The sequence below is a fragment of the Diorhabda sublineata genome, chromosome 5 (assembly GCF_026230105.1).
Source record: "Diorhabda sublineata isolate icDioSubl1.1 chromosome 5, icDioSubl1.1, whole genome shotgun sequence".
Classification (NCBI taxonomy): domain Eukaryota; kingdom Metazoa; phylum Arthropoda; class Insecta; order Coleoptera; family Chrysomelidae; genus Diorhabda; species Diorhabda sublineata.
Window position 1 is genome coordinate 7877012 of NC_079478.1, and position 25905 is coordinate 7902916.

Consider the following 25905-nt stretch of genomic DNA (forward strand, 5'->3'; position numbering starts at 1 on the left):
ATGAAGTCCCTATGGATAAAATTATTGCTTTGAGGACTGTTCAACTTCACAATCGCTTGGAAATGGACAAGGATTTTTCAAATGTTCTTGCCACACTAAATGCGTATCTAATAACTGCATGTGTAAAAAGAAAGATGTACTCTGCAACTCAATATGTCACAAATCTTTACCTTGTTGTAATAAATAATAAACATTGTCCATTATTTATTAGGAGACTATTTTTCCTTACGGAAAGTCAACTTTCACTAATTCAAGGTAGTAAGAGTATAGATATAGAATTAGATATAGTCAACTCTGACTTTCTTGCTGATTCAAATATCACTGTTTCCATTTAATCAACTTTTCCTGAATATACCAGTAAGAGTCGACTTTACTAAGGCCAAATCGGTTTTCCCCTTGCAAAAAGTCAACTTTTACTAACTCAAGGCAGTAAGAGTATACTTTCTCTAGATCTAGTCAACTCTGGTAAATGTTGTTCAAAATTTATCACTTTTCTCTTTTAATCAACTTTTACTAAAAAGTCCAGAACGAGTCGACTTTACCTAGGAAGAGTCAACTCTTACTGGAGAATCCACTTTTCCTGTACACCTAAGTCTACCGATTATTTACAATAACCTAATTTTTTCACTAAATTTATCTACCTACTAAATTCCTAGAAAAATATTTTTAACATTATAAAAGTTCTACCCTTTCAAACAAATTTTAAACATTTAAAATACCTTTGACATGCCCTCATAAAACACCTTTGCCCTGCCGAAAATTTCTTTATTGGTTTGACCCGAATTCCCCGAAGGATTAGAAACTTTGGAATCAATTCTGAACAATTGTCGAAAGGGGTTGAAATAAATTGTAGAGATTATAGAGAAATATTGAAGCCATCTTCAAAATATTTAAATAAATTTTAAATTTTCAGATCTTCGACTTTAATAATATACACTAAGATTCTTACATGAATAAAACAAGTAACAAAATCACGAAATATTTATTTGAAAGTTCATAATGGGAATATAAATAGATTATATTTTATAAAAAAAGGAAAAGTAAATATGAATATATTCATCAGTAGGTACATATAGACACCTATGCGATGACAAACAGCCATTATATGATAGCAAATAAAAAACATATGTTGCATATAAAAAGAGATAACATCGAATATCAAACGTGGACCTCCCTCAATAAGTAACCATCACAAAAAATCAATGTTATTGGACATTTGCAATGACAATTACTAATCCTCATGCCGTGTATCACCACAAAATCGCAATATCCTCCAGCGGAATATATTTATACATATACACATTAAAATACATCTCTTGAAAATCTAGAAAATCAACAAAATAACTTGATAAAATTGATTCAAATTTTGTTACTCTGTATTATTCTCTTCCATTCCAAACATCCTATGACGAGAAGGTGAAAAAATGTGCTATTGGAATCATATAGATTTGAAAAAAGTTTTATTTTGTATTTTGAGTGATATAATTTTTGTCAAAAATGAATCTATTTTAATGTGAAGTCATTTTGTAAAGATTTCTAATTGATTTCTACAGCTAAATTTGCTTCTACTCAGACTATTATGGAACCAGAGAGTCAATTCTTAAAAATATTGTTTCTTAATTAGTTTCTAACAATTATCAACTCGAAAAAACAATCTGCGGAAGCCCTGTTTACAGGTAGGAACAAAATTATAATAGCAATAATCTAAGAATGAGTGTATTTTTGGTATTAGGATCAAAAGCTTTTTAATTTAAGAATGGATAGATTAGGTTAGGTTAGGTTAGCTAGGAGAATATGACTAATGGCATTGATGAGAAAGTAGTAACTCGTTGTTACTCTGTTGTTAACTCTTTTATAATTTTTCTTCTTTTATTTACGTAATGACATCTCAAGTTAAACACAGGTATTGATTGTGCGCTCCATGAGTTCACATTCGATTCCTTTCGTGGAGTAGACAGATGACACTACGGAATCGGATCACTTCTTCTTTTTGAAGATTGGTTTTTGAACCAAATAAATTTAAAAATTTCATCGAAAATTTATAATAAGTAAATATTTAGAAGAAGAGTTTCACCCCAAACTTACACCAAAAATTTTTTCGCGTTTATAGGGTTGTTTTTTTAGTATTCCAAAAGTATTTTAGTACATGAATTTAGGTTAGGTTATGTCAATCAATGAAAGCTTATCGTGAAATATCTATGCATTTCTTTTATTTAATGTTATAGGTTTCACTCACTTGACAGTTACTCATTCTTATAATTTTGTGGATCCTGATTTCGGTGCATATACCCAAAACCTGAAGCGAGTCTGTCAATATGGCCACCATGACTATCACATGGATGGTTACACCGCTGAATTACACTAATCGCTCGCATGCATTGGCTACAGCGATTCGCGATTTTCATGTTAAACGTAATTGTTAATTATTTAGTAATTGTTGATAATTCATAATGAGAAATAAAGTAACTTTTTATTGATGTATAAAGAATTCATTCAACAGTGAACTAAAATTATGTTAAAAAAATATTTTTACGATCACCTCTTATAAAATGTTTCCCCCACTTCGACATTACTTATTTTAACATCTAATAGAATCGGAAGCGCAGCAAAAGATTTTTGGAGTACCTCGTTTAGGGTGGAGCCCCACTTCTAAATATTTACCTATTTCCCATCAACCATGTTGGTTATTAGCGATGGACATGGTAATATAACCACAACTTGTTAATAAAAGACGTATTTAACAGATATGTACTTCTTTCCCAGTACCTAGGATTCATTTGGAAAATTATATTGTTGTCTTTGCGACGCGTAGGTATATTCTAAAAGTATATAGTTAAGTTCTCCCTGAAATAGAAAATACTCGTGCGTAATTTTATTGTGACGTATTCTTAGTCTAGCTACTATTACTTATTTTGGGCGATTAGGGTAAGTCCGGGACAGATGGCCCAACGTGTAAGATGACCCATTCCAATATTTCCGCAAATTTTAACTTTACGTTTAGCGTTACTTTAGCCACCTTCTAATATTCATGTCGTGCATACCGTGCTCCATTTTTGAATAATTTTAGTGAGTTTTTGGGTAAGTTATTACAAAAATTTTATTTTGCATGCCTTAAAAATAATTAAGGTTCGTTTTAAGAATAATTGTTAACTCCAACATAGTTTTTTCCGGACTTATTTATGGCAAATCTTAAGTTTGGGATTGTTTGAGGTTATGTTAAGATGACGAAAGTTTCTTTATATCCTAGCACATGCGAGATATAAAGTGGGCCATCACTCCCATGCATTTAGGACAGATGGCCCAATGGACATTCAGGTTAGTTGGCTCACGGGCCATCTATCCCGAAGTGTGTAGGTACTTATTACAGTGCTTATAATTTATTGCAGATTTTAGAATCATGCCAACAATATATATTAGAAAAGGGACAGTGCAAAGGGGGAAATGGACTGATGCCGACCTACTCCGGGCTGCAGAAGCAGTTAAAAATGGTGTGATGAATGATGAATAATGACTTTATCAAAAGAACTCTTGGGCCGCCTTGTATCCTTGGCATCCAGAATGAATTAAAAATTAGGTTTCAAATACAAAAGCTACAAAAACACGGATTTGCGCCAACTCGTGAAAATGTCAGAGCAATGGCGCGTTTCACCTGGCAGATCAGCTTAAAATTAAACACCCTTTTAATAGAGACAGTAAACTTGCTGCTTATGACTGGTTACATATGTTTTTACAACGACATCCAGACTTGAGTGAGGGTGTATCACTAGCTCGATGCAACGGTATGAATAAAGAAAAGGTCTCGGCGTACTTTAATCTGTTAGAAACAACATTAATGGAGGCCGGTTTAGTAAACAAGCCTGGTCATATATTTAATAGGTATGGATGAGACGGGTCTCCAACTTAATAATAAGCCAGGTTATGTTATTGCTCAGAAAGGCTCAAAAAACGTTGCCGCAATAACATCATCAGAAAAGGGAGAAACAATTACAGATGGTCATGCCAGTCATTGTAATTTGGTAGAAATGCTGGAATATACCGATGAACATAATTTTATTCTGTTTTGTCTACCTGGTCATACTACTCAGTTCCTTCAACTCTTGGACATGTGTTTCTTTAAAAGCCTGAAAGCCTTTTGGAATAAAGCTTGCAATACATTTGTAAAAGCAAATCCTGGTAGGAAAATTTCTCGTATGCAATTTGGTCAATTGTTGTCGGAGGCGTGGTCAAAAGCAGCAACTGTTAATAACGCTGTGTCGGCTTTTAAATCTACAGGAATCTGCCCATTTAATCCTGGTGCTATACCAGAGTATGCCTGCTTGGATTCTGAAGATGAAAAATTAGATCCCAATACTTCTGCAGGTTAGTGTAAATTTAGAGACCTCTCTTTAAACTAATTTTTTACCTTTTAGTTTACGCTACTGAATCTAATAATACCACTCAAACAAAAGACGATAAAATGCCCTCTACCTCAGCCTGAACCGGAGCTGATAAATACCGATAAAAACACTCCCGAAACACTTCTTAACAAATTCTTTCCGGTGCCCAGCTCCTCATCAGCTAGCATTCAGAAAGTACGAAAGAAGGCAGAGCAAGTGGCAGCCGTTTTAACATCCCCAAGTCACATTGAAAAAAAAAAGATCTGCTTTTAAACAGAAGAAAGAAGAAGATCAGAGAAAAACATCAAAGAGGAAGGCTTTGCATGAAAAAAAGAATAAAAGAAAAAATAAAAAAATTGAAGATGAATCAACAGACGATGATACTGATGCATTAGATGGGTTAGTGACTCAGTCTGATGATAGTCCGGACGAAGATGCAACAGAATGCCTTGGATGTGGTGAAAAATATAATGTGACCACGAAAGCCGATGATTGGATTCAATGTCTACACTGCCAGAGATGGTTTCACGAAAGTTGTTCGAAATATTTGATTTTATTGGTTCTTATATGTAATACATATTTTGCTTTTAAATATTCGTTTTGATTTTGATTTTAAAAAAATCGGAGCCAACTCTCCCGGACTTACCCTACTGCATATTCGCGGCCACTGTTCAACACTTTCCTTTATTTGTTTTAGTTTTTGAAATGATCTTTACCACTGAAGATTAATTATTTATCATTTTGAAATATGCTTTCACGCCACTATATACCGCATCTTTTGATTGTTTATCATCATCTTCATTTCCTTGTATTCCTGACATCTAAGTTGTTGTTTTGTACTAGATTTAATTGTTTCTTGATTTATAGGTCAAGAGGGTTGTTTGTATAGATATTTTTCAAGGAGTTCAAGGCATTTAAGGAGTGTTATACTTAGTTTTTTGTAGGTTTGATGATTGGATTTCGACCAAAGCTAGTAGGATAAACGTATATTTCTGCCAAAAATACAGAGTTTACGTGAGGTAATTTGTATTTCAAGGTACGTTTATGAGAGGTGTTAACAGCAGCCCCAACTCCATTGGAGGTTTTGGATGCATCAGTGTATATTTTATGGAAGTTAGAATACATGGAGAGTTTCGAGTGAAAGTTCTGATACATTATGGAGGCTGGCGTTTCCGCCTTGTTAAAGATATTCAAACTTGTGTCAATGCTCGGAGTTTCAATCAGCCATGGGGAAAGTATATATGTAGATAATTAACCAATGGGAGGAACTGCGAATCTAATTATCTGATATATTCTTCTGATAACCTTATTATACCGCATACAGAATGGTGCAAATGAAAGGAATAAATTCGTTATTTCGTAAGCCGGCGACTTTAAGGACAAATCCTGAAACCGGTCGATTTTTATTTTAAAACGAGCTATTCATAATTCTAAATATCGAGGTTTCTTCGAAAAAGTTTGGCCCAATAATCCTATTATCTATTATTCCCGCCCAAACATTAAGTTTCTCTGGGTATTGTGTACGGTACTCTTGCATCCAGTGTGGATTTTCTGTAGCCCAGTACCGATAAGTTTGACGATTAACATGACCGTTTAGTAGAAATGTAGCTTCATCCGAGAAAAGAACCTTTTTTAAAAACATCGGATCTCTGTTTATTTGTTCCATCAAAATTTCACAAAACTCAATTCGTCTATCAAAATCATCTTCCATAAGCTCTTGTACTAAACTTACTTTGCAGGGATGCAACATTTCCTCCTTTAAAAGAACTTGCCGTGAACTGGTATGGGGATTATCTTGAAAGGCTAACAGAACATCTAGTTGTTTGTTTTCTGATATTGGTTTTCTACTACCTTTGGGGAGGTCTTTGACATGATCCGTTTCTCTGAATTTCTTCTCAATTTTGCTTATAGTGGAATGTGAAATTGGTTCTCAGTTGGGGTATTTATTATTAAATAACGTACGTACTTCTTTCGGCGTACGTACTTTATCTCCACAACCAATCATTATTAGAATTTCAATTCTTTGCGTTTCAGTCAGCTTCTTGTTGATAGATACAAAGACTTTTTGAATTCGTCTAATACAATAATAGATACTATCAATTATTTGACAGGAAGCTAATTATGTCCAAGTGTTAATGTTGATGTTGATAAGGTAACTAGATTTTTAAAAGAGGTAGATACGACCTTTCATTACCAGGGATGGTCTTTACAAAATTTATTTTTGTGTGTCAATTAATACGAGGGTGAATCAAATATAAACAAGACTTATTTTTTAAAATATTTATTTTGATTTTAAACGCACAAACAATCATAGTTTATTTTTCTACATAATCTCCTGATTTAGAAACAAATTTTTCCCAGCGTATAGGTAATTTTTTAATTCCTTCCAGGTAAAAAGAGTCAGGTCGTGTTTGTAGCCAATTGCGCACATATGCTTCAACCTCATTATCGCTGTGGAATTTTTCCCCTCCCAAAGCTTCCTTGAGAGGACCAAAGACATGGAAGTCGCAGGGAGACAGGTCTGGACTGTATGGAGGGTGTTCCAGTGTCTCCCAACCCAGTTGCTCCAATTTTTGTACTGTCAGGGCTGCCGTATGGGGGCGAGCATTGTCATGGAGGAGAATCACTTTTCTCATTGGAAGGTGTCGTCTTTTGCGGTGATATGCAAGTCTAACCTCAGTCAAAATTTTGCAGTAGTACGCCGCATTAATTATTCTGCGCTCATGCAAAAAATCAAGGTGCTGCAGGCCACACTGGTCAAAAAAAAACGGTAGCCAAAACCTTGCCAGCCGATAATCGTGACTTGGCTTTCACTGGTCCGGTTTCTCCTTTCTTCCCCCACTCCATACTCGCTTGTTTCGACTCAGGGGTCTAGTGATGCACCCACGTTTCATCACAGGTGACAATGTGAGAAAGAAATGGGTCTCCTTCTTCCCGAAATCGAGCAAGAAGACGCTCACACACTTGAAAACGATTCAGTTTCTGGTCAACTCTCAGAAGACGAGGAACCCACCTGGCACACACCTTGCGATACCCTAGCTCCTCTGAGAGTATAGAGTAAGTGCTCCCATAACTTATTCCAACCTTAATTGCAATATCCGAAGTTGTTAGACGCCTATCACCTTCAACAAGTTGACGAACACTGTCGATGTTGCCCGCTGTAATGCTGGTGCGGGGTCTGCGGTCATGGCTCTCATTTTCAACACTTTCACGGCTCTCCACGAACTGTTTATGCCAAGCAAACACTCTAGCTCGCGACAGCGTCTTTTCCCCTAACTGTGCAGTCAATCTTCTTAAGATTTCGGCCGGTTTTACACCTTCTGCAGCTAAAAACTTTATAACAATACGTTGCGCAATAGAGGGAGGTACCTCCTGCTCGGACATCGTAACGATGGACACTGAGCGAGTCTATGATGATGAGTCACTTCCCCCACTCCTGACAAACCAACCTAACAGCCAATAACAGCGGAACGTTCTTCCATCACTATTGCGCGCGCAGGTCCAAAAGTCTCGTTTATATTTGATTCACCCTCGTATATCATACCAATACTTAATACATTTTATTTAGAAATTTGTTAAAATTTCATAAATAATATTTGTGACAATACGCAAATCAATTACTGTACATATTGATATGGCTGATTAGGTATTTAAAAGACAATTCAAATATGTATTACAACACCCACATTTCCATTTAAAAATTTTCGCGATGATGTCATAACGCTCATATAGATGACGTCGAAAATAAAAACGTATCCTTACGAATGGCTTGTTTAAAAATAAAAATCGACGGGTTTCAGGATTTTTCCTTAAAGTCGCCGGCTTACGAAATAACGAATTTATTCCTTTCATTTGCACCATACTGTATATTCAATTAATAAGTTTCAATTTTTAATATCTTCATTTCTATACAATCTTTATAATTTCCATATTATCTTCGGTAATTTTATACTTTCGCGGTCCCCTCGTTTTATGGCTCTAAAAAATCGGAAAATCATCCGATTTCGATGAATTTTTTTAGATAAACTTCCGAAAAACGCCAGAAGAATTGGAAGGTAAAAATGATAGGGAATGGTCACAATGAAATAAGGACTAAGAAAATATATCTGGGATCGTGCGTAGGCGCGGAAAACGTGAATTAAAAATTCGGTCAAAAAAGGAAAGAAAAATAGAAATACGATAGTAAACGCACCTAATCTAATTTAACCTAACTTGACCTAACCAGTTGAAACTTAGCATCCGAAGGGAACGGATTTCTTAATTTTTGTTACCTTTTGGAATACGCAACTTGAAGTTTCTTTCCGCCCAACTACGGGGCTGGCCTTCACTTGTGTGGTAGAGTAATTTTAACTATAAAAAACCAAACCACAAAAAATGTTTTAAGCTTGCAATGTTTTATTTACCACTAATTCAATGCAAGAGCAAAATGGCAGATATTTCTGTTCCTACTAATCTGCCCACGAAATGACCGCCAGTTTCGAACTTGTGAGATCGCGGGAATTTCAAAAATATAGTCGTTACCTGTAAAATTTTATTTTCGTTTTTCGGAAGTTCCGCCATTTTTTTAAAATCTTCGTTTTTTTGACAGATTTATAAAAGCAAATATGGGAAATATCTCACCTGGAAATTTCATATAGTTTTATGGCTTTAAATGTGATCATAAACGTACTTTTTCGCATATAATCGTTGATAACTTTTTTACAAAGCATCAAACGCAGTTCATATACTTTTTTTGTTAATTTAGGTACACAAAAAAAAGAACATTTTGAGAACAAAAAAAGTTTGTCTATTCATTTTTTATCTCTAACAATCAACATTGGTAAGATTCCATTTTTTTAATGATGAAAATTTTCAATTTTTCAAAGTTTAATTATTGTACAGTCGATTACAATAAATGATTTTAAAAATGTTTCTGTTCATATAACTTCAATTATTACTTGATAAAAGAGGTACAAACGATTATATGTGAAAAAAAGTTCAATTTTAAGAGAAATTGTTATTATTTTTAATTGTAAAAACATTTTTGTATAAATTCTTTTTCAATTTATTCATTTTTTTGTGTAGATCATGAAAAAAAATGTAACAACTTCATTTGATTATTTGGAAAAAAGTTATCAACAATTATACGTGAATGAGTGCTTTTTCATGAACATTTAAAGCTCTGAAATTAATATAAGTTTTCATTTTATTCACATAATTTTTTTTCGTAAATCCTCCGTAAAAACAAAGATTTAAATAAAATCATGGAAATCGGATGATTCCTCGATTTTCTAGAGCCAAAAAAGTATAAAATTACCTTATATTCGATTGATAAAAGTATTTTTTGTCATCGATCAAGTATTTTTATACATTATTTGAATATTTTCTTTTCATTATATCAGCAAATAAATTGAATAAAAAAAATATAGGTGAAAATAAAATTCATTTATTCCTCCTTTATATCCTTAAAACTACGTTCTACTATAATAAATTATCCTACCCTCGCCCACATATTCAAACATTTTTAAAGCTTCACGAAATTTACATAACAATAGTCAATAGTAAATATATTAGAATAACAAAAAAACGTAAAACCACCTAATGTAGGCGTCTAAATTAAGACCTCCCAATTGAATATTGCTTAATATTCCAGGTTGACTGCGTTCGCCGTTGTGATTGGTAGCGCTCGAACTTTGCAGCCATGATCCGCAAGGGACGGTTTCATTGGCGCGTTACGACCCCTTAGCTCCTCCTATCTTGTTGTCAACTTATTTATTGTTTATCGTTCAAAATAGGTAACTCGGTTGGTTATTCGGTAAGTTGCAATCGTACCGATAACTACTCGGTAAAACTTATTTGAAATAGTGATGTTTTGAGTGTTTGTTATTTTAGTGACTTTGTGACAATTTTAAGGAATATAGGTGTGCTTTACCTATATTTAGTATGGTGAATTATTACTATCCACAACCAATGTACCATCAACAACAAATAAATAGTGTTGGACATTTCCAACCCAATACGTCTATGCATTCGTGGTATGCCGCGACTGGTCTCCGCCAACCGGCGCAACTGACTAGTTTTTGCGAAGAACAACCATTATGGCATCCTCATGCCGGGTATCAACAAATGTTTCAACACGAATTTGCAGATTTTAATGCGTTGCAATACCCGCAACATCAACAACATCCGTTGATTCCCGAACATCAAATACCGTCGCCTTCAACATCGGCTAGCTCTTTACCTAGTCCCAGTGGACACAGCGGACATTTATCACCGAATATAAATGGAAATGTATCTCCGAATATGAATGGACACACTTCGCCTAACATGCCAGGAAATGTATCTCCAAATATGACTGGAAATGTATCTCCGATTATGACCGGACAAGTTTCTCCTAATATGCAAGGAAATGTATCCCCTAATATGCATATATCCTCAAATTTGCACGGGCATTTACCCCCAAATCTAAATGGACAGATAGCTCCTAATCTGCAAGCACAACTATCGTTGAATATGAATCAAAACTATCAAAGCAGACCGCAACCTGCTAGAAGTCCTTACGAGTGGATCAAAAAACCTTCCTACCAATCGCAACCAAATCCTGGTGAGTACTAATTTTAGAATGCTTAAAAATCGTTCAAACAGTTCTTAATAGAAGCAAATTACTATGGGTATCTGTCTTTAATAACGTCCCATAAATCAGGGTCGTCTTTTAAGACAAGGGGCCCCCAAGCCTAACATAGAGTTGAGCTTTTTTCTAAAAAAAAAAAGGTTCTCAGTATACAATATTATATAATATTTTGGAAGAAACAAATAAATTAGTCCAGCTTCATTAAGTTATCTAGTTTCACGTAAAGAAAAAGTACTTTCTTTCTAATCTATGTTAAGATTCATATTGATATAGAACACTGATATTTCTAATATTTATAGGGATGATTTATCCAAAAATTGTTTGACAACTAAATGTTTGCAATTCAAAGATTATATTAGAGACTAGGCACGAAAATTTTGGGATTGATTTGTTGATTTATATCAACTAATAAAAAAAATGTCTTACTTCCAAATTATCTAAAATCGAAATATGTTATTGGATCTATTTATGCATAATGGTGACTAATTGTACCGGAGAGAGGTCTTTTTCAGCATTTGCAAGTTTCTTTCCTAGTAACCCTCTTATATATTTTATAAAAAAATTCATTTCATAATTTTTTTTCACTTTTACGTGGTCCTTAAGGGGGCTCTCACAGCCTGGGTCTCCTGGACCTATGCTTTAAGACGTCTCTGCGAAGAATGAACAAATTTTATGGCCAGTTTAATTTTTCATATAAATATTTTTTCCCAATTAACTGAAACAAAGTAATTGGATGATTATTTTGATATTTTTCTGACGAGTAATCACCTCTTAAAGTAGGTACCTACTTTAAGCATCAATCACTTGTAATTAAGCATTTTTTAAATGCAACTGCCCCTATATTTCTCTACAGGGTGCTCCGGGACTTGATCAAAAAAATTCGGGAGTAAGTGGATGACGTGAAAATAATTTTATAGTCAATTAAAGTTCCGACCTCAGAACTTATATTTAAGTATATTTTTTGAATTATACTTTCGAACTTTATGATTTTTCAATGGATAATGACGTATGTCAATGTACCCAGTGTGGTTGATGGAATAAATAATTCTACACTACTATCTGAAGGCCAGGGGTGGCTCATGCTCAATGGTTGACTTTTACAGGGACAACCTGTACAATCTAAGGATAGCAAAAATGAATTTTCGCCTCAAAGAGACATTCTGAAGAAAATTAATATAGATTATTTATAGAAAATACTAACGTATTCAAAATCACTCTAAAACTTTCCCGAAAAGTGAATTTAAGTTTGGCGAACGCCATGTAGGTCTATATAAAAAACGTGTAGACCAACAGCCTGCAACAAGAGCAAATGAGAAATTATCAACGTACATGTCAATGTTGAGGAATATGGCAAAAACATTTCAAATTCGAAAACAAACTTGCATAGACATTACAAGTAGACAGTTCAAATTGAAAAAATATTGTTAATATTTACTACAATATGAAGAAACTTCTTTTTTTGGATGATTCGCACAAAGTTGCCGATCGCTGTCACACATCGTAGATGTTGTACTACTTATATACCTATTAAACTTGAATAATTTGGATATTTTATGTATAAATAATTTAAATTTTGGATTATTTCAACGTTTTTGAAACAATGTTTTACTAAAATCTGTTCATTAAAGAAATACAAAATATACGTTTTTATGAAGCAAAAATCATTTTCATATGTAGATACGATAATAATCGTATTAACAGCATGATATATTTTATGTTTTTATTGGGCTGTTTTATAGAAAAAACTTGTTTACCTTTATCTACAATAGTAGGTAGGTATAATTAGCAAAAGCTTCTTGAGAAAATAACTAAAAACCAAACGCACTTGGGAAGAAATTAAATACAAACAAATCTTTGCAATGAAAATATAATCAAAAGCGTGTTTTGGTCTATGTGATAGTAGCTGTTAATTTGAAGAGGAAAACTTACTAACAATGAAAAACAGCTCGCGATTTTGATCGTACTAATTATTTTAGTTGATGTAGATAGAAAATATCTCGATAGGTAGATTTGTTAAAAAAATTAATATATTTTTCATATATTTCGGTATTTAAATGTACAATAAAATTATAAAAAGATTCTTTTTTCATAATAACTTACATGTCAATAATGAAATATCATTAAAAAATAATAATTTCAGTAGTATTTATCACTGCTTGTTAACCATTGATAAAAACATGAAAATTTTTCAATTTAACATTCATTTTCCCCTGTAAAACAGTTTATGTGATAAAAAAGACAGGTTTCAAGAATAATTTAATGTTTTAACCATTCATTCTGATAATCTCTCCTAGTACAAATACCTATCATTTTTATAAAGAATTAGAATAATTAATTTCATGAACAAATAATTATTGTCTTACTTTATTTAAGTTTTTTATTATTCTAAGTTACAATGTCTATATTGATGTAAATTATACTTTACCAATTTTGAAAAATTTTTGATTATGGACATCCAGTAGATCTTAAATATAGTACAAAGTGGTCTCTTCTCATAAAGTTATCGCTGCTTTATTTCTGTATATATTTTACATGAAAACGAAAGTATATATAAAAATAGTATATTATATTATAAGGATTGAAAGTGCATATTTTTTTACGAGCAATATTTGCAGTTGGAGCGCAGCGCAGCCGAGTGAATGCAAAATTGCGAGTAAAAATAGGCACTTTTAGTCCGGGTAATTATACACTTTCACGGTCACCTGGTTTTTTGAAAGAAAATCGAAAAATGAATGGATTTTAATGATCTTGGACTCAAAATGTTCCATTTTACGGCGGATTTATAAAAAAAATTAGTAGAAATAGCTGGAATGAAAATTTCTCATAGTTTTACTGTTTTAAATCGTAAAAAAACGGTTTTGCAAAATAATCCTTTACAAAAAATTATCTCATTATCAGATAAAGTTCTTATATTTTTTTGTATTCTACATAAATTAATAAACAATTTAAAAAAAATCCAAAAAGAATGATTTTTTCAGTTTTTATAGCTTAAAATGAAATCGATAAAAAACAATCAATTTTCGTGAATAGTTTCGTACTATATTTTTCAATGTTAATAGTTTTTGGACCATTAAAAATCGAAAAATAGATAAATTTTATAATTTTGGTCTCAAAATGTTCCATTTTACGACGAATATATGAAAAACACGGGGGTAGTGGCTGAATTTGCGGTTTTTAATAGTTTTAAACCTTAAATAGTAGAAAAACTTTTTTTTTCAAAATATTCATTTTTTTATGTAAATTGCGAAAAAAAATATACGAACTTGATTCCACGACGTCAGAAACAGTTACGAAGGATTATATGTAGAAAGTCATTTTTATTGCATTTAAAGTCATGAAACTGTTGAAAATATTTTTTTTTAATTTTCGTATTTTTTATTATAAATCCGCCGTTTTGCATTTTTTTAAAATTGTTTATTAATTTATGTAGAATACAAAAAAAATATAAGAACTTTATCTGATAATGAGATAAGGATTATTTTGCAAAACCGTTTTTTTTACGATTTAAAACAGTAAAACTATGAGAAATTTCCATTCCAGCTATTTCTACAAATTTTTTTTATAAATCCGCCGTAAAATGGAACATTTTGAGACCAAGATCATTAAAATCCATCCATTTTTCGATTTTCTAGAGCCAAAAAACCAGGTGACCGTGAAAGTGTTTAATTACCTTAGTCCGTATGATTTATACTATTTTTTCTCCAACCAAGTCAAAATTAAAATAAAGTTAGTTTTATTCAAAAATAATTTGGAAATAAATTTGAACACCTATTAATTATAACAGCGATAGCAAGTCGGTAATGATGGATATCTGGTATTGTTGGTAATTATCTATTGTCTAGTAGACGGCAGTAGACATTCTAATCATATAATTTTTGTAGTAGTTTAGTAGTACTTTTAGTCCTAGGATTAAAAGTAGTGTTTTTAATCCTAGGATTAAAAGTGTTGCTAAGCAGCGAGAAAATTTTTGTACGGTAAGGGAATTGATTGCTTTTGCACCTGAAAATTGTAAGTACAAAAATGTCAACATTTTTTGATGGTTGGAGAATAATAAAATAATTAGTCTAAGATAGTGGTCAATGGGTTTCTATAGTAACCGAGTTTTGTAATATTTAAAACTATAAAACGACGTTTAGTTAAAAACGTGACATTTATTATAAAATGGATGTTCAGAATGATGCATTTAATTGTTAATTAATGGAAGATGAATTTGTTAAGGAGGTCACCCAAGCAACGTTTGATTTATTACCGTCGAAGTCCCACGAATACAAAACTTTATTAACAAATCATATATTCAATTTTAAAAATCTCGAAATCTTTGTAATCAAGTCGAATCCAGAAAAAGGAGATAAAAAAATAGAATTTCATTGGAAGTTTGAACGATATCAATCAATAGTTATTTCATCTTTTTCTTATTGTAAAATTTCAAATATTAATTTTGAGGATGAATGAATTAGGTATCATTGAACTACATTATGAGCATGCTTTGGAGTATAAGCTTGGATCCAGGGGAATCATGGGGGTCTAAATCCTGATTAATTAACTTGGTTTTTTGTTTATTGTAAAAGGGCGTAAGTACGAATTAGCCAATACCCCCAAATATTTCGAATATCAAAACAATACCTAATAAAACAAAAATAAAATACTCAGAAAATTCAAGACAAAGAAGTAGAAGAACCTGACATTAACTAATTAATATGAATCAAATCAAACTAATCGAAAAAAGAACCGGGAGTCAGTTTAGGGCTCTATGGGTAAACGACTTAGGAGTTGGTCTAGTCGAAAGAATCAAATTTCTGGAAAAGAACTAGTAAACTTGAGAATCGACTCACTCGAATTGAGGTTTAAAGTAAAAATTGCATAAAAATCGTCATTATGCTGTCAAAAATAACGTAATTAACTTATATTTTGTGGGTATAAGGCTTAGAATACTACGTCTTTGGAGGAGGGCTCCTGCTAATACTAATGACCCCCCCTTTGTTAAGACCCTGGATCCGCCCTTGGTTCGAATATTTTTTCTTTATTTATTGTTTTTCTTTACTCATAGGTTTTTCATGACAGTGACTTCAATATTTGGATTTAGTTTCTCGATATACCCTTTTCAACAATACGATTAACCACATTTTCAATTTCTAGGCGTGAATTATTCATTTTCTTTTGTTTGCAGAGCTTCAACAACAAATTAATTTTGACAAAAACATTGGGGATTCAGTACTTTTAGTACCTTAAGATGAAACTCAAATTATTGAGCATTACTTAAGCTAGAGCTTCACACAAAATAAACTTCAATCGAAAATCACGCAATAGATACATAAACTTACTAAGATTCACGTTTAATGTTTTCACTAGCCAGCCATATAGCATTGAAACTAAGCCGATATCTCCGCCCCAAGCTCATTTATAAATCAAAAGAATTATTTATCATCACGTAACATTGTAACCTGTTGTATAAAAATGTGCTGAAGCGTGTCTACGGTAATCGTAGCTCGTAATCGAAAGGCAAGTCAAAATAAATCGTGTAGAGCAACGCTAGGCGATTGCGCACAAAAGACTTGATCCACGAAGATTGGGAGAACCTATAGAATCACATACACTGAGAAGGTTGTGTCATAAGTAGTATAGAGGAACATGCAGGTGGAGCCCCGTCTACTGCCCCCATATATCTAATAAAGTTCACGATATTGTGTTGTAAAATAGAGTTGTGACTATTAGGCTGATTGTTGAAGACAGTTATCTCTCATATCATGTAGTATATATATATTATATTTACAGATGAACTAAACATGAATAAATTGTATACGATGGGTACCACGAATGTTAACAGCTGCGGTATAGTTATATTCAAATTTGAAGTCATCGAACCAATTATATAATGTAGAGACCAAAATGCCGAGTATAAAGTGGAAATGTCCGAGGATCACCAGCAACCTTCAATATTGAAGGTCATGCTAATTTGGGATGTAATGTAATTTTAGTAGACTTACTTACAAATGGGAGCCACAGCTGCAGGTGTTAATAAGTTCACACAAAGAAAACCAGATAAGCAAGTGAATCAGATCCCGTACTTCCCCTTAGTGGAATCACTTAATGAAACAAATTTTTAGTTTATGTTACGCTCATTCAACAAAGAAGAGATGGTTATTATATTGCTCCTAACATAAATATTAGTTATGGTTCTAAAATGTCAAATAGTTTTGATACGTTAATATCAAATTTATCAAATGAAAACATCATTTCACACAATTTCAATAACAAACTCATATTAATACAAATAATATAATAATATTAATTTCGTAATACATTAAGTAACAACTCATTTAGAAAAACAATATTGATGCAATATGAATGAGAACGAAAGAATTTACATCATTATAAGTATAAGTATACACGATTTATCAAAAATATTTACCTAAACACTCGACATTAATCATGATTAAATTAATATTAAATTGTATTTTTGTTATATTATTGAAAAACATTTACTACAATATCAAAATTGGGTTATTGTTTTAATTTTTATCAAAATCACAAATAAAGCTAAACATCAAATAGCTGTTTTATCGAAAACTAGTGAGTAATAACACCGTAAACTGCTTTTCCTTTGTTTATTTCATCGCTTTCCCACGTAAAATGTAAACACTCGAAATTCATTTTTCTCTATATTTGTCGAACTGCCCCCGTATGCACTCGATATATTTTTAAATTAAACAACAAAAATAGAACAAAAGTTGCTTGATATCATAAAAAATGCAATCAAAAAAATCCTTACCTCTAAATTGAAATACGAGCCACTATATAACGCGTGTACCTATATATGTTTTTTTATCTGTCTTCATCTGTCGGTACACATACCTTTTAAATGTGTTAATTGATACATTAAACATATAAAACGGCTGAGTAATTTTTTTCGTTGATTATTCATAGGTAAACCAACTTCTGTAGTGCCGGGAAGTTGAATTTGAAATACAAATTATTCTATTTGTATTCAGTTAACGTTTGATATCTCTTTTTAAAAAATCTGTTGCTCAAATTCATTCGACTTTCGTTATTTAACGAGCGATTTTCTAATAGAAGATTGATTCATTATGATCAGAAATATTTTTCTATTATGATAAAATAACTAACACGATGTACTAAACTTGAGTTTATTTAATTGTTTCGGACATTTAAATGTGTCACTCTTTTCTGTATGTAAAGGCCGTTTGACATGATTCAAGACAACGTGCAATAAATGCTTTTGATCAAGAAATATTGCGTCTTGCATTGCATTGCACGTTGTCTCGCATCATATCAACCGGCCTTAAGAACACAAATGAATCTAATTCATCAAAACCCGGTGAAAAAGGAGTGTAATTTCTCAACTTCACTCCCTGCTTGGCTTGACGCAAGACAACGTGCAATGCAATGCAAGACGCAATATTTCTTGATGCGCAGTTGAAGTTGCACTTGCACATTATCGATTTCATGCCAATTTTATTGCGTATACGTTGCAATTATGAGGAGAAATGAGTTTCCGATTCCTTAATACTACTCACCAAGAATTTCTTAGTTATCTTATGTTTTATTTTCCTTAGTAGTTTTTCTAATGTTTCTTCATCCATTCTCAATTAATTTTTGTAAGTTTTCTCGTCTAATTCTCGTGATAAACTCACGTTTCCCTTTATTCTATCTAGCCAAGCCCTGGTCCACCATCGCCTGGGTGCTCTTTTCTATCCATCAGACTCCAAAAGTAAGGTAGCAGCCGTTCTAATATATATTTTGATTGCCAGTGATGCACTGACCACTTTTATCTTGTTTACTTTACCTAGTTTTGTTATTTTCATTTATAAATCGCACAAAAATATTAAATAAAATGCAATATATTGACTATTGCATGCAATTTATTGCACGTTGTCTTGCATCATGTCAAGCGGCCTTAATTTGTGTAAGGCTGAGGCCGCACTACGATTTTTTTCAGCAAGCGGTTAATCGCTACAACCGCGAAACCGCTTGAGACGCACACACCACGATAAAAAATCGCGAAACTACCCGCAGTTTGAAGATGGATTTCAAGGTAGCAGTATGTTGCTTTGATAATAAGAAATGGAAAAAGAAGAAAAATATTGGATCCATCCACTTACTGGGCGTAGATTTGAGAAAGGTTTCTTTCATAAGAAGTATCAAAGCTTAAGAGACCATCCTGATAAATTTTTTAATTACTATAGGATGTCAGTAGCCAGCTTCGATAAGATTTCACAAATTGTGCTTCCGTACATCACCTTCATGGATACAAAATTTCGTAATTGTATTTCACCAGAGGAGCGCCTGTCTGTTACGGTCTACCGAATACTGACCAAAAAACCGCCCGCGTTTACGCCAGTGCGTGCGCGTCCACCAAGTTCTATAGATTACAAATTTTGCCGCGGTTTTTACCCGCGAGCATTTTGTAGCAAATCACATTTTTAAAATCAGTCGCGGGAAAAAACCGCAGGTGCGGCCGCTTGTATTAGTTTTCTAGGGGCACAAATTCACGCGATTAAAAACCACAGCGGTTTAACCGTAGTGCGGTCTAGGCCTAAATTTGAGGTTATATTTGATAGCTACTGAAATAAATACGAAAAATAAACATGTCTTACAATTTACGACATCAGTTTGAGTGCCATTTATTTTTTATAACATAATTTGGGTACTACAGTAAAAGACGTTACGTGAACGTAGAATTTAATTATTCCGGACCTTTTATAATCAAACAGTCGATTGCTTCTTCATTCTTGTCTCGCTATCAACAAATTATACATCGCTCAAGAATACTAGCTGAAAACATACAGTTTGGATACTGGGGCTCCCGATCCGACGATATTAATTTTGGTACATACATGAACATCAACAATTAAACGTATCATAGCTACTTGAAATACTAGATCTTTATTCGTCCTAAGGCTCCTTTCACACCAAGGATTCATTGCGGATTGAACAATATGTCTCCGACTGACCATTTTGATTAGTATAATACTTTTCGATGGATATTATAACATTAGTCTGAAAGTAAAATCATTCAGACCTACTCATCAAGTAAACCAACTTATTTTCCGTCCCTTGGGAAGCTACGATCAGTTTTTGCTAGTTGGGTGCTTTTTATTTCATAGTTTCAAAAGCGACTCAATCCTAACCTCTACGGTTCACAGATTTTTACTTGCTACCAAGAAAGACTTTTGGTCGCAATTGAGAATTAGGTACCTATATAAAATCCAGTACTCACTATACTATTTAAGGAAAAACATTAACATGAACTATCAAAAGGAAAAGAAATAAAGCATCCGAGGATCCAAAGAACATCTTAGGTAACCGTTTGATGTGTGGAATATTTACTGTTCGAAAAATATGTACATTTGAACTGAAGATTCGGAATTTCTAACCTTAGTTTTCGAATTTGAAATTGAAAGATTTTTGCCGTTCTATACCGATGTACCAACGAACAAGAAGTAATGGCGCACACACACATTATTCACGTCAGAAACAAGCAAAACTTGTGGATCATTTCAGTTCAAGAATTTGAACTTTTTGATGATAATTACAACACGGCAAACTAATTATTTTGTTCATTTTTCATTCTATTAATATTAGCTGCTGGGAATTGGTGATTGCATTGAATGTAGAAAATCGGTCGCGGTTCTAAAAAGGTTGGATGCCACTGGTTTAAGTAATACAGTTTTAAGTATGATCAAATTTAGTGGAAAAGAGACATTTTTTACTACTAACAAGTTTGCATGACTTATTTTAGCTTCAATATTCGAATTTAGCGTATTCGGTATATAGATAACTATTTGTTACAATTGTTCTATGTTTACTTAACAATTTAGAAGTGAGGTTATGATTATAATACAGTAAGTCTTCTAGTATTAAATAACATATTATTTAATCCCTTTGATCTCATTGTATTTGAAACGTAAGACAACAAGCAAATAGAGCTTTCTAATTTGAATCTATTGTCCTTGTGGTGTATTTACGAACATACAGTTTGTCCATGAATGATTGAAATCTAATTAATATACTTACACTAAGGATATCGCAGTTTGACCTGAAGCTTTCGTACTTGAAAGGACTTTTTTGGTAATTGTTTTTCTTAATATATCTTAAATAGAAACTTTTCTAGCGAATTCTACATTTTATGTGTTGTGAATTCTATGACTATTATAATATTATTATAATTATAATTATGTTCATTCTTATACTTCATATACCACAAACTTTTGTTATAATACGTAATTTTTATCGATTCATCGTTACCACTGGGAAAATAAAAGTCGCGACAACCAATAAGTATCCTTTGAACGCTTATTTGTTCAGATATGCTTTATACGAGCGTGGTCCTAAAAGTACTTGGCCCAACAAAGAAAACACATAATAAGAATCGACAAGCTCCTCAAGATAGCCATTAACTGCCGACTTAACCCCTTAGTTATTGGAACATCTTTGACCACCGAGCCATTTTTTTCGAGTCTGGGAACAGAACAAAATCCGAGGGGGCTAAATCTGGCGAGTAGGATGCAAGAGGTAGCAATTCAAACTTCAATTCATTATTTTTAGCCGTTGCACTAGCAGATGTATGAGCTGGTACATTGTCTTGATGGAACAACACTTTCCTCTTAGCTAAATGCGGGCGTTTTTGTAAAACGTGGTAATAAGTTCGTATAATACTTGCCTTTGATAGTTTTTCCTTTTTCAAAATTATTCCACGCGCATATAAAAAAACCGACGCCATGACCTTGCCTGCATATGGAACAGTATTTGTCTTCTTTGAAGCCGGTTCTCCATTTTCAGTCCCTTGTTTTCATTGTTTTTTTGGTTCATGTTCGGCTTTATTTCAGTGAAACATTGCTAAAAACTCGATGGAAACATCTTCTCGACGCGGTTTTTGTTCCATTTTGAGAAAACGCGCACAGCTTTTCTTGTCCAAATTTTCAGTTAATATGCGATGTATCCCATTTTTTTAAATGCCTATTGTGTCTGCTAGCTGGCGCACTGTCAGTCGACGATCATCCAGTACCACTTTGTGGATTTTCTTCAACATTTCCGGAGTTGTCACCTCATTTGATCGACCACTGCGATATTGGCCTTCACCCCGTTCAAACTCTGTTACCTAATATTTTACTGTTGATAACGAAAACTCAAAGTAGAATCGAGTTCAAACTTTACATTGATTGGGCTAAAGTTTTTCAAATAAAACTATTGTATCACATAAGGATGACTAATTTTTTCCATGTTTATAAATTCACCGAAAACGTTCAGTGCCAAACAAATATTAAACAACATGTCGTCTTCAATCTTATGACAATCATGCTATATATTTTTCAAGCAACTACCGTCATCTCTAGGTCAGGCCAGGTACTTCTGGGACCATCCTTGTACTGCCAGTGATTGGTATCTCATTGGAAAACAGACGTTCGTTTGGAATGATTAAAATTCGTATTCATAATAACTCTAGCTTGACATGAAGTAAGATAACTTGTTATGCAATGCGAAACATAAGTCTAAAAAATATATGCCTTTTTTGGTGCTTATAAACTCGACAAATCCACTGTTTTGATGAATGCTTGGTTTCTGATGTGTTTTGATAGATCCATGACCCACGAGGCTGCCAGATTGTTGATAAACAACGCTCCGAAGTTGCATTTGTGGTCGACTGTTAGCATTTGCTAATCTTTCTCATATCAAAGTAATTATCCTAATATGGAACTACTAGTCCATGTGAAATGTTTATATGATTTCCACAATATCTCAAGCTCTCAATCTCCGATCTCGTTAATTTTTTCAAAGATGTGAATCGAAACGACAACCATTACCCCTACCAACGAAGTAATGATTGTTTTTTCTAATTAATTTATCCAATATCTTTCGTTATATGTTTGTTTTTTTCTATACACTTCGTTAATCATAAAACAATTACAATATCAATATACACACACTCCGTTGTAAGTGAATTACAATTCAATAATAATATTACAATCGTTAATAAAACCCTAAATCAGTTTTCTTTAGTGTTACATTATATATGGCCATTATAAACCTAATAATTTTATGAACTTCTTTTATTACATTATTTTAATCATTTTATTGTCTTTAGTTTATAAATTAACCGAGAATCAGAGCAGTAAATACGAACAGTATAAGAGTTTAAGGAAACAAGTTTAGTTATTGTGTTGTAAATAGTTTTCTGTGCGTGTAATAAAAATTGCATTAGTTTTATATAAATGTTGTGATAGACGAAATTACATTATGGTAAATAAAAACCGTACCTCGTGTAGGTACTTATATCTCGGATGATAATAAATAATATTCGTTATATGTAATTCCTCTTTTGTATGCTTTTATAACCTTTAACAAAAAGTTGAGAACCAAACTCTGCTTTAGTTTTGATTCAGTTATTTTGAAAGATATCAGATGTATTCGTTTTTATTGAAAAATATGCCCCAAAGACGTTCAGAACAAATCGCCGCAACCTGAAATTGTTTAATTGAATTTCTTACAAAGTATGATAGTTCGTTATGTAACAAATGATGCAGCTTCATACTTCGAGATGGAGGACCACAACGTACCACAAATCGCGCTGAGGATCATTACTTGCATATCATTGCAGGGATAGAGGAACTCAACCAATTGTACTTCTCTTATCAATAGAAAATCACGTAATGTCCTCTAAAAGGAAAAAAATAGAAATAGCATTACCAAAGATACTGTGAATAAGTTGCTTAGTCTAGCAATGGGATATTGAACTAGGGTAGAAACCTCTTGACAAATAACGCAAAATAAGCCAAAGAGCCTATGAATTGCCCTTCCATAGCTCGGGTGGTTTTCTTAATCACGTAGTTTGATTACAAATTTTTTACAAATCTAGTGAAGGTAGATAATCCCATGAATATCAAAAAATTCATTATTGTTTCAAACTATGAATTGCTCCATCCATTTTTTAGCGCCTCCTTCATTTCAGTGATCGCTCGATTACATAATCGATGGTCTGAAGGAATCAGATTATTGATTTCTTCGATATTGTCGTCCGTAAAACAGCAGACCGGACAGGAATATACTAAGGGATTTTCTAATAAGAACTTTTTTTCAAAATAAAATGAAAACCATTTGAGATATTTCAGAAACTTTATTATCGGGTTGAAACGGCTGCTATTTCGCGTTCAATGTTGGCTTTAAGCTCTTACAACGTCGTCTGCTTATTAGCATAGACCAATGATTTGACGTATCCCCAAAGAAAAAATCTAGAGGCGTTAAATCGCACGAATGATGCGGCCAATCGACTGGTCCATTTCTTAACATAACACGCTCATCAAACTTGTTCTTCGATAAATCGATTGTGCTGTGTGGCTTGTGGGGCAATCCTGTTGAAACCACATGCTGTCCAAGTCCATATATTTCAATTCGGGCCAAAAACAATCGATAATCATGGAGCGATAACGATCACCATTCACAGTAACGTTGCAGTGATTTTTCCTTAAGCACATGTGGATTTTCACCCGCCCAATTCCGCATATTTTCTTCATTGACAAACTCATTAAGCCAGAAATGACCTTCGTCACTTGCGATGAAATTAATCATCTTGGCGCATCTTTTCCAGAGCCCAATCGGAGGACGTACGTCGCTTCGAATGGTCCATCGGCTTCAATTCTTGAGTGAGCTTGATCTTGTATGGGTGTAAAGTAAGATCCTTCCGCAAAATTCGCCATAAAGTAGTCTTGGCAATGCCCAACTCTTGAGAACGCCGTTGAATTGACTGATTTGGATAATTTGCTCCAGATGTTTCAACGGCAGCGATATTTTCACACTTAGAACAGCCCGTAATCTCATTGTCACGGCAACATCACACAACGAATATGTAGATTCAAACTTTTCCACTAAACTTGTTACTGCCTGTCTTCTATATCGAGAATTATGACCGAAAATCGGGAGTTGACGCTCTTAAAGTAGCGGCCACCGACTCCGAATTTCTGTGGTAAATTTTTAAGATTTGCAGACGTTGTTCGTTCGTGTACCTGACCATGATGAAAAGGTTATATCTACTGAATAAACTGATATTGACAGGTCGATGTTAATTGAAAAGTTGCGTTCACAAACTAAATTCAAAATTGTCAAGTTCCTATTGGAAACCCTTTAAGAAAATATTCCCCGTCGTGTTGAATACGCTCAAACCACGATCACGCGTTAGACATTCCCTGTAATATAAATAAATTATAATTTTCAATAGCAGTTTTCCAAGTTTCATGTGAAATTTCACAACAATGCGTTTCCATACACTTCTCGGCAAAAAACAACTCGCGATACTTATCTGTTTACAGTAGCGAAATGCACTGCATTCGTGAAAAAAGGCTTCAGCTGACAGAATAGTATAGAATCACTTTTTCTATAGCATCGTTAAGCTATTTATTTAATAGTCACACCTCGTAGAACTCGAGAGAATAAATAAGTATAAGGATGTTCTAATCAAATTATTAACAACTTCAAAAGTAAACTGGGTGTTTAGGGACTTGATGCAAAATATTCGGGAGTGGGTAGATGACGTGAAAATAATTCTACGACGAATTTTTACTAAAATGGTAATTTATAAAAAATTTTCTCTCAGTATGTTAGTTGGATAATGAAATTTGTCTCAAAATGAAACATTCGATTTTGATTAATTTTTACATGGAAATTATAGTTCTTTTGTAATTGATAGAATAGAATATCAGAAACTATAAATAAATCCATTTTAAATCGGTGTTTCAAGTTTGAATTTATTTGAAGTATACTTAAAAATTAAATTTAATTTAAAATCCATTTGTACAGTTAACTATTATCGAGACGGATGAAAATGAATATTAAAGATGTGGAATTTCTACCAAGAAAAAAGTGATTTATATTTATATGTACAATTTGGTAGAAACTGCCTCTGAATAC

General features: G+C 33.1%; 1 protein-coding gene across 1 annotated transcript in view; it reads left to right on the forward strand.

Moving 5' to 3' along the window:
• The first annotated feature begins 10136 nt into the window (after positions 1–10136).
• The window catches only part of LOC130444114 (homeobox protein CHOX-CAD), a 46378-nt gene continuing 30609 nt past the window's right edge, over positions 10137–25905 (forward strand). The window contains exon 1 of the mRNA XM_056779125.1: positions 10137–10959. Coding sequence (XP_056635103.1) covers positions 10299–10959 — 661 coding nt within the window. The 5' untranslated portion in view covers positions 10137–10298. The remainder of the gene's footprint in view (positions 10960–25905) is intronic.